This window comes from Fusarium sambucinum, chromosome IV (genome assembly GCF_050947815.1).
Source record: "Fusarium sambucinum isolate potato_lamoka chromosome IV, whole genome shotgun sequence".
In the NCBI taxonomy this organism is placed as follows: domain Eukaryota; kingdom Fungi; phylum Ascomycota; class Sordariomycetes; order Hypocreales; family Nectriaceae; genus Fusarium; species Fusarium sambucinum.
Window position 1 is genome coordinate 2534606 of NC_139291.1, and position 10256 is coordinate 2544861.

Sequence of the window (10256 nt, forward strand, 5' to 3'; positions counted from 1 at the left end):
TGTAATACTTGCTTTTTGAAAGCCGGATAGAAAATTGCGTGCGTTAGCAAGCATTCCGGATTATGACCGTGAACGATCTTTGATGTATAGAATGTGTAAACGCGACTCACGTCGTTGCGTATGATTTATGTACGTTATGTATATTATATGTATATACGTCGTATACGTATCGTATACGTTTATTTAATGTTATTACTTAATTATTTCATCTGTGTGTTCCGTCTGTTTGTGTCGTGTATTGTGTTTGTTTGTGTTTTGTCTCTTTGGTGTTGGTATTACCTTTGTTTACAGTCTTGATCACAAAAGCTACCTAGACTGGGTATTAAACTATGGAATACAAACCATCCTTGCCCGAGTCAGACTTGTTGGCCACAGTTCTTGCATCTTCTTTCTGTTCCTGCATGTTCAAATGTCACCCTACAAAAAGGTTAAGTGAGGACCCTTCGAAGATGTCATGACTCCACTGCGTACTAGGCAGTACGTACCCTTTTCCCTCTTGAACATCCCATCTCATCGTATGCCTCAGAGTTCATCTGTGAGTCAACCCAATCCGATCGCATGATCCTTCCCAGAGAACAGACTCATATATAAATCAATCAATGCGTCTTTTGTTACTAAACACCAGTGCCAGATTCTTTTCCACTGCTAAAATGGCTCTTCATTCAGCAGATACCTCGAAGCTCATCTGTACGTGGTAGTACTCTTACCCCTCCTAAGTGACAGTGATCATGATGACTCTTCTTCACTTTTACTCTTGGCTAATATTTCATAGTCGCCCCTGCGGGTCATCAAGCTACAGGTCAGGCAGAGCAGTTCACAAAGGGTACTCTCGTACGCTCTCAGCTTAACTCAGAATCTCCCATCCCTCAGTTCCACGCTTGGTTCTCGCGCGCTCAGGAAGACGATTCTGGCGTCGAACACCCAGAATCATGCACGCTCTCCACTGCCTCTCTCCCTTCAGGCCGCATCTCATCTCGCACTGTTTATCTCAAGGAGCTTGATAACCGAGGATTCGTCATCTACACCAACCTCGGCACCTCACGCAAGTCAGCAGACATAGCGTCCAACCCACGCGCAGCAATGCTATTCTTCTGGGAAGCTCTGCAGCGCCAGGTTCACATCGAGGGACGTGTGGAGAGGATTTCCAAAGAGGAGAGCCAGAAGTATTATGACACGCGTGCGAGGGGAAGCAGGATCGGCGCGTGGGCTAGCAAACAGAGTCAAGTGCTTGAACCGCAGGGTGAAGATGATGATGGACGCAAACAGCTGGAGGGGTGGGTGAAGGAAGTTGAGCAGCGATTTGAAGGGCAGGAGAAGATTCCCGTGCCCGACTTCTGGGGCGGGTTGAGGATCATTCCCGACAGGATTGAGTTTTGGCAGGGAAGGGAGAGCAGGCTTCACGATCGATTTGTGTATGAGAAGGATGAAGGATCTGAGTCTGAAGAGTGGAAGTTGAAAAGGCTGAGTCCTTAAGTAGGGCCATATCAGACTCTATTCACTCGTTGCCAAAGATGTAGTTTGAGAAGACGACGAAATGAATCATTTAAACCAATATGTTAGCCGAAAGTTGTCCCATCACTAGAGCCTGTGAAAGCGGTATTTTGGTAAGTAAACCGATATCTACATCTTGGTTCGACGATAACACAACACAATAGATTAGATACTATTTTAGAGCCGGCATCAATTGCCGGGTAATCGACCCCTAGCAAAGTATAGTGATTTATCGAAATCATATCACGAGCTTTGAGCTGCGGTGAACCTTGGATGAGACATCGGCAGCAAGGAGGTGGATCCTGGTGAGGAATGCTGGCACCATATCGCCTGATATTGACATTGGAACGTGCGCCAAGAGCGGGAGAGATGGAGAGAGGGGCGGACCCGAGTGCCATTTATAGAACATTACAATATGTATTGATCGACTAGAAAATACGGAAAGGGGTATGTGTACTTCTAGCCTCCTTGCTCCTTGGTTGCTTATCCATCCATCCGTGCCATGCCTAGCTAGGCCTGCGCCAACGAAAACGGCCAATACCATAAACTTGTTCCTTGATAATAGAAACTCAAATATCCGTATGTCCGTAGTAGAATGCTATTTTCGCCCTATAAGCCCTCTCGATTAGGGTGTGTGAAAAAAGAAAAAAAAGGGGACTGATTCCTAAAACGACACATAATATGTGTATGCGCATATCACGCCGGATCAAGTCCAAATCCACAAACAATCGCTAAATGAGTTGGTATCCACGGTAACGCCTCGTTAATGCCCAAAGTCAGAAAACGCCCTTCTTCCTTTTTCATTCATCTTGCGCCTGGTAATGGTTGAAGTAGTCGTTGCAAAGCCCCGATGGTTGCGGGGTAGTCGCATGGTTGACCTCGGCTGTCGGAGTATCGACTGGAGTAAGAGATAGGCCTAGTCCCAAGACTGCTGATCCTGAGCCGAGAGTCTTTGAACGAGAGTGACTCGGCATGTAATGGTTGATGCTTGCGCCATCGTCGCTCTCTTCGTCGCTGTCCATGGGCATGTACTCGTTGAGCCCCCAGTCAGGTTGCTGCTGAGCAGCGAGTTGCATATCCACCATGGCATCTGTCAAGCAATCGTCCTCACAAAGGGGCATGATGCGGTAGTTGAGATTCTCCATGATGCATCGCTCAGTGGCATTGAGCTGTTGATGAGACCACATGCCACGTCCCCACACCTTGCAATAATACTGAGAAGCATCCTGGGGATCCTCTGTGAATTTGACAGCGATGACGAGGGCTGCTAGGATGATGATCTCTGGGTTGACCGAGTCGATGTGAAGCTGTTGTCGCTGAGGCATGACGGGCGCGGCGGGAAGAGTGTGTCGCTTAGACGTGGGAGAGAAGTAGTCGGATAACAGAGGGCAAGAGAGGCGCCAGCGACGGGCAAAGCGGGAATCGAGACTGTCGAGGATGCATACTGCAAGAGCAACAGTCTCGATTGGGAGGTTGGCTCGGCTCAAGATGGCCTGAACGAGAGGGATCGAGGCCATGGCCAATGAGGCGGACGATGGAATGAGGTTGACGAGGTGAATAGCCGGGCCTGTATCAGAGTTAGTATTGAAAAATGTGGAATATCAGATGCATTGCATTGCGTGGCATGACACAACAGGCGATGCGAATACAACGTGATGCTCACAGCATACATCATTGATCGATCTTGAGCCTGCATGCTCTGCTCTGCTTTGCTTTGCAACCAAAAGAAGCAAACTCACCTCTAAATCGAGGCATCAATGGTTCTCCATCATCGAGAGTCGTTCGTGGTGACTGGGCGGCGGATGAGTTGCGAGAGCTCGGTGGTGGTGTAGGTAGGTTGGAGAGAGGTCGATAGGTGAAGTAGCCTTCAAAGCGGCAGTTCTTGTCGTTTTCGGCCATGATGTGCTCGTTTCCCAGCTTCATATCTCGGTTCATCTTTCTTTCGTTTATTGTGGTGCAATGTTTCGTCGTCCAATCTTTAGTTCTAAGCAATTCCAAAGGTCCTTTCTCATGGTTTGGCGTGTACGTTTAGACGTATAAATGTGCGTGAGAGCGTGGGTAAGACGAGAGAGTGAGGATGGAATAAACTCGTCTGTCTACGAAATACTCTTAAATATTTAAGAGAGATGTAATCACGCGAGCACACACACAAACGTCAAGCCACGACTGCATACAAAGTTTAAGATGCAGATGTAAGTAGAGAAAAGATGGGAGGGGGGAGAAGAGTAAAGTTATATATCCCCCAAAGCTGAGCCAAATACAGTAACTTGAACGTACTGTACTGTAACTTACTAGGTAGCTAGCTACCTAGCTAGCTAGCAAGCAAGCAAATATAGGCCAAGACCCACGACAAGGGGGATGAATGGGCCCGTTCACCGCGAGAAGTAAGGCTGAGCAGTTAACTAAACCAGTCCCGCTCAAAGACAGTCGGGATTAAACCCCCAAGAAGTTGCAGATTCTCTCTCTTGTTGTAGCGGTGGAGGAGCTTTTAGGAGGCGGCTGCTAGGTGTGGTGGATGTCCAGCACTAGGACAGGGGGTGACCCAGGGGGGACCCAGGCACCTGAGCTAGGCTTGGCTGAGTTACTGCACGGCGGCTTTATTCTAGCTAGCCAACAAATGGTGGACCATGTCCTTGGTTTTTACTTGGTCTTGGTCTTTAGTCTTTGAAGAAGGGCCTTGGGTCGATTGTGAGTGAAAGAAAGCTTGTATCCCAAGACGGCGGCAGAGATGCAAAAAAAGATACGATACGGGTTGTGGCGCTTTCATGTACTGTATCATGTCATGACTGTAGATCCCTCGTTTTCTTTGATTTGATGTCCAGTGTTTTTTTTTTCTTGGCTTCCATGGTTCAGCTTTTTCGGGGCCGCCCGTAGGTACTACACCCGTATAAAGTACGACAGGCTTGACTTTATTTTTGGTGCAAAGACGTATTATGGACTCCCCGGACGTGGCGGAGAGTGGACCTTGGAAATAGTGGACATTCATGCCGGACTGAGCCTTTTGTTTTGTACATACGTATGTACGATATCGATCAGTTAAAATGGTGATTTCAGTCCCCGAAGCTTGTGGTCAGAAATAACCATCAGCCAAGGCGTTTCCGACTTTACAGCCCCTGAATTGGTGGGTTCGGCTGCTTACCTATGGATGTATTCCCTAAAACCCACCTCAGCTGAAAGCCACAGCAATGGACTGTAATTGCTGATGGATAGATGGATCTTTGGTTCACTAAAGATGAGTGAGGTGGCTGAACCCTGACCGCTGGCTTGGGCAGGCTCATGGTACCCAACTGCTCAGGGTGATGTCCATACTATGTAATGCCTCGGACAAAGTCCTTGTCGCGTGGCTGAGAGCCAAATCAGGGAATTTGCGATCTACAACAAATCGTTTGATAATTGTGTGTGTGTGCTTGTCTCCAGAGCCACGAGGTGGTCTGCCCTTAATACATAAGACACAGGCTGCGGCGCTATAGGCAGCGATGTGCGGCTTTCGGTTCCTGACTAGTCGAGAGATACATTATTCATACGTCAACGATATGTCTCGTCCTTGGCCCGTCTCCCATTCATAATATGAATGACGAAACTTTGTCATTAGATGCCGCTTCCTTGTTGACCTGCCAAGGGCTTTGTGAAGCAATCAGATCCGTCATGGGAGAAATGAGGGCAGTCACATCAAACAAAGATCTTCAAGCCCAGCACACCCACCGCTTAAACTCATGAATAGCATGCTGTCTAGTGCCTCGGGAAACCCAGGTCTCATGAGCACCTCAAGCGCCCAACACGTGAAACTACTGCTGACTGCCGTACATCTGGCACATACATACAGTGCCGTGAACCTTATTTAGGTCATTGGGCTATGTTGCAGCCAAAAGCTCAACCCTCTTCAGCTCTGTCTTGAACAAGATAGCTAGATCGTGGTCTATGTATGGCATCAGATCTGAGCAACAGAAAAGACTGGGGGCTCGGCTCACTGTCGCTCAATCGACATCATTCGTCCGAGAGAGGCGCCACGGGTAAGCGTTTTCTTTTCATGGGTCAGTCGTAGCCCATGCACGGCATATGGATATGAGAGGCTCACATCATCATATCATGGCCTTGCTTTTTATTCCCCCTCCACAACAGTCGGAATGTGGGCATTTAGGCATTTTTACCATATGCACGACGGACTTTGTCCTGCACAAAGTCGCGTGCTCCTCCTCCTTCTCCTCCACTGAGTTGGCCGATAGATGATGGATGGCTTGTGCCGAGCTCATCGCCGAGAGAGACCCCTTTTTGTCACTCACTTCGCTTGTTTTAGCATAGCCAACATTGACAAGACAAGATCATCGTCATCCCTGAGTACCCATGTTGGAATCCGGACTTGGCGCAGTCCTCCAGAGTCCGTATTCATTTTTCTTAGTTATTATCCGTGGACACGACACGGACAATTTGTGAGCTCTAATTAACTTGACGCCGCTGAGGCTCATTTGGGGTTTGGGAGCCTAGAAGCTTTGATGCTCGAGAGGCTTGGTGATTTAGCCTAGCGGGTTTGATGTAGGTAATACATCATTCATTAGCGGCTGACAAGGAGCAAGATCCTCGACAGAACGGACCTACAATGCCTGCATTTGCAAGGGACAGCTGGCTTGGGATCTGACAACGATCTCATCCATTAACAGATGCATAGATATCCGACCACTCTCAAGACGATTCATGTGCTGGTAATTTGAATCCTTTGGTTTGATTAGAATATCACAATCAACGTCAGCCAAGTTATCGAACAAACCGGACCTCTTCTAAACTGGTCGCTAGGCTTTATCAAATCTTGCAAGCGCGAAATGGCCGGTTAGCCGCACAGGGTCTAACTAAAATATCCTTGTGACGGGCACGCTGACCTGACATTTTGATGTTGATTTCATCTCACCGCTTGAACACCACCCTCGGCTCGGGCTTGTCACTTTCTTGATGGGACTTTGGTTACCACCTCGTGCCTGCATCTTGGCATGTCGTATGATGGAGGTAGAATAAGCCGCAGTTGAGAAAAGCTTATTATCGTTCAGCTGAAATGATGTGAAACAAATGAGTGACATCTTGGGGATGCATGCAGCGTGTCGTGACCAGCAACACAACACACGCTTGTTGATTTTGATGCCAACTCCCTAATTTCCTTTGCGAGTCAGAGTCAGTCCAGACCGCATGTCCTCATATCCTCAAGTGTGTGCAATAACTTCCATGGGTGAAGCCCTTCATCCTACTGAGTTAGTTGGTAAAAGCGCGGAATATCTACTACAATGATCCGAGTTCGTGATGAGTTGACATTTGCGGGGTTGTCGATCTGGTGGGTGATCTCTTGCTCCATTGAATGGCACCAACAAGAGCGTGGGGTGCATCAACGGCGGATCACTGGAAATCTCGAGCTGGTTAGGTTGTTTTGGTGCATCTGCAGGTGTTTGTACCAGTCAGTTGACTCCATATCTACAGGATGGAACACTATACTGAATACATGGAAAGCCCACAACTTTACTTCACCACAACCACAACGAGTTATTCAGAAGATTTGAAGCATGTCTTTAAGGGTGATTCGTAATAGGCACATAATATATATATCAAAGTTAAGCTATGATAAATCACGTGGCCTTTCTATAACTACAAACTCAATATCTGCCTATAAATTAACTTGGACTATCATTTCCTAAATTTAATACGACTTTCCTGTATTCTTCTGCGATCTACAGTTGTTCTTAATAGGACTCGCGAGTTTCTTGGCTTATAATGAGACCCCTATGAGTTTTGCTTGGGTCGGAAGATACCAAGCAAGTTTTTATTAACTGGCGTTGCGTATCTAAATCTCACGAGGATGAATATCGTGATATATCGAACTACACATGTACAGCAACAATACACTGTCTCTTGCGGCATTATGGCCCATATGCCTCGAGTTTTTTTTTTTTTTACCATATCATCCCTACCAAAGTCCTTAGCTATCATCGTTGGGGTTCTGCCGCTCTTACACTCTGTCCCGTCTCCAGCAGCCCATGAAACGGCTGTACGTCCTGTCTTATCCCGGTGGTTGATGTCGACACTGTGAAGCCTTGCTACGTTGAAAATGGTTGAGTCGTGGCCTCCTCCTACTGCCCATCCAGCTTCCGTGTATCAGGTTCAGCACCCGACTGTAGAAGAGTAGTAACGATACGATCATGGCCAAGTCGAGATGCCTAGTAGACTCTGATTTTTGACGACTTGAGAAGGCTCATGATCAAGAAGGAGACTACTCAAGGATGTATATGAGCTAAACTGTGATGCTAGGATGATTTGATTCTGGTCCGTGAGGCCGTCATCCAGTGGTGTTGAAGCTCTCATGATAGAAGCCTAACTAGTTACGGCAATTTGCTGTGTCAGGGTTCAGTAGCGATCTCGCAAAGTCTTTAAGCTCTTCTGGCGCATCTTCCTCGCATATGGCGAAGTGTTCGGCCCAATGCAAAGATGCATATTTGTAAAAAGTATAGTCCAAGGCCAATGAATCGCAGATCTTAGCATGCAGGATAGCGGGATCGTGAAACAACGTATTGGAGTCTAGGTCGTGATCTTCTTGGTCCCAAAAATCGCCTTCAAAATCGTCCAGAGGTAGCTCTCTGAAGAGACCTCTTTCTTCTGCAATGGTTGAAGTAGATGAGTCATTTGTTGGAAAGAAATCGATCCTGAAATGACCAAGAAGAAGGTACTGAATGCATATAGTAGCCAGCTGTAGAGCGAAGCCTTGCAGATTAACCATACGTATCGCAGAGGGGCTGTCGATACCAGTACTGTCTCGATCTTGGAGATAGTCTTTCACCAACTGGTGGACCAAGGATACTTGTTGCCCTGTGTCTCTGACCAATGGCCCTAGGATACCCTGAACATTGTGGGCAATTGAGTTATGAGTTTTGCATGATCTCCTCGGCCGTAGTGTATGAAGGGTCTATAGTGAATGCGATGTTAAGTTAGTTCAGAGAGAGGGGCTTGGAGCATGTTAAAAGTAACTTGAGTAATTTTGAATCGTCCTCTTGATGGTTTGAGGGTATAGTAGTCAGATAGCGATGATATATCTCGGCCAGGCCTTCGGGAATGCTGGCTATAAACTGTGGAATTCTCTGCTTGAAGTAAGTAGACTCTTCTCGATCGATGCGAGGACAAGGTGAATCCACAGGAAAGTTCGATCGGCTTTAGACGTTATCGCTTCACATAGAAAATCCCTGATATCATCTGAGAATTGTCTGTTAGAGGAATTTCATGGATTCTCTCTTGGATGAAAGTCTGAAGGTCTTGAGTGTAGCTAGTCTGGCCATCATCGATTGGTATTTGAGATTGAAGTACATTTTGGCTGTTGGCATAGGATTGGTGAAGAAATGGTCGGCTCGTGATAAGAAATTTGATCCTACTACCACTCTTCATTGACTGAGAAGAGTCGGCGAGCATATCGAATATCGAGACGAGCAACTGATGGCATGATACCCTCTCTCTCTCTCTCATCGAGAATATCCATGATAGTATAGAGGGGTCCAGATTTGGGGTCCTTTGAAATTCTGAGAAAAATACGCCAGAGCGAGGCGAAGGACTGAATGATGCTTGACCCTTCTTTTTCAAACGCTGAACGAACATATCTAACCAACGAGCGCTGGCGATCAACGATCTGGAGGATAAGGCCAATGAGTACCGCTCTCGCATCTGTCTGCTTGTTCTTGTTCTGGCACAGATAGATGAGGACATTCCGAGACTTGTTGCAGGCATTGTCGAAGTATTGGGCCAATGAGTAAGATATCATGGTTTTGCCGCAGCCTGGATGACCTGTAAGCCACAGGAGAGCACTGGTACCCTCTTCAAGCCAAGAGAGGAATAAACCGTGGCTGCGAATCCACTGACATGTGCCAGGGACTGGCTTTGGGGGCGGCTCAACGTCTTTCGCGACATCATTATCACTAAGAAGCGACATACACGTTCTTTCTAGATTACTGAGGACTTGAGTATAATTAGTAATTAATCAATAAAATAAGCCATAGAGTAGTTACCAATATTAGACGAGTACGTGCTGATGCGTTTGAGTGTTGGGCCAGCATTCGAGGATTTGGTGGCAATCCTTCGAAGAGCTCTTCTCACTTTCAGGTAGCTTTCTGTTTCGCTAGGGGAACAGCAAATAGGTGATCTTCTGGCATGGGAATTACTTCTTCGAAAAGAATGCCTAGCACAGCAGAAGCAGGACTGACGACCTGTCCCTGAGGTGAGCTTGCGTTGCCAAAGCATTGGCGGACGACCATTACGTGTAAGTGCTACAGACTTACCAAGGATGAGGACCATGGACCCGTTGGCAAAGGCAAAGTTTCATATAACGAAACTACGTGAATATTGCCTAAACGGTTGCGTGCTGGCAGCATCAGGTCCTGGAGCGCATCCGAGTCACATATCAAAGTTTTAAGCAGGTCAGTCCTCACTGGTTTCGGTCCTAATCCAGCGGACGCGAAGCTATTGACAATTGAACCACAAATACTGGCTAGGTTTGCTGTACCGCTTCCTCTATATGGAGTGGCCAAAGCACGACACCTCGGATAGACTTTAGTAGGTTACATACAAGTCGTCGTTTTCGTGAGCAGCAACGAGTGCCTAGAGATGGGTCAAACTCGATGGGGCTGGCAAGAAAGCCCTGATCGGCAGCCTCATTTACATGGTGGATGCTATCATAGTTAATCGAGGTCTAAGTATATGCTAACTCAATGTAGTGCGGGCTTCAGCTTCCCATATTGGAGCAGCTAGAAAGG

At 47.1% G+C, this 10256-nt stretch overlaps 3 protein-coding genes across 3 annotated transcripts; 1 reads left to right on the forward strand and 2 right to left on the reverse strand.

The window, feature by feature from the left end:
- Positions 1–650: 650 nt before the first annotated feature.
- FSST1_000853 (pyridoxal 5'-phosphate synthase) lies at positions 651–1473 on the forward strand (the record flags this gene model as incomplete). Its single annotated transcript, XM_083235092.1, has 2 exons — positions 651–687; positions 773–1473. The coding sequence occupies 2 exons, from the start codon at positions 651–653 to the stop codon at positions 1471–1473; spliced, it is 738 nt and encodes a 245-aa protein (XP_083091035.1).
- An 818-nt stretch (positions 1474–2291) lies between these two features.
- On the reverse strand, positions 2292–3426 carry FSST1_000854 (uncharacterized protein; the record flags this gene model as incomplete). The annotated part of the gene is made up of 2 exons (XM_083235103.1): positions 2292–3058; positions 3231–3426. The coding sequence occupies 2 exons, from the start codon at positions 3424–3426 to the stop codon at positions 2292–2294; spliced, it is 963 nt and encodes a 320-aa protein (XP_083091036.1).
- Positions 3427–8884: 5458 nt separating this feature from the next.
- Positions 8885–9798, reverse strand: FSST1_000855 (uncharacterized protein; the record flags this gene model as incomplete). Its single annotated transcript, XM_083235114.1, has 3 exons — positions 8885–9462; positions 9513–9710; positions 9783–9798. The coding sequence occupies 3 exons, from the start codon at positions 9796–9798 to the stop codon at positions 8885–8887; spliced, it is 792 nt and encodes a 263-aa protein (XP_083091037.1).
- Between the last annotated feature and the right edge of the window lie 458 nt (positions 9799–10256).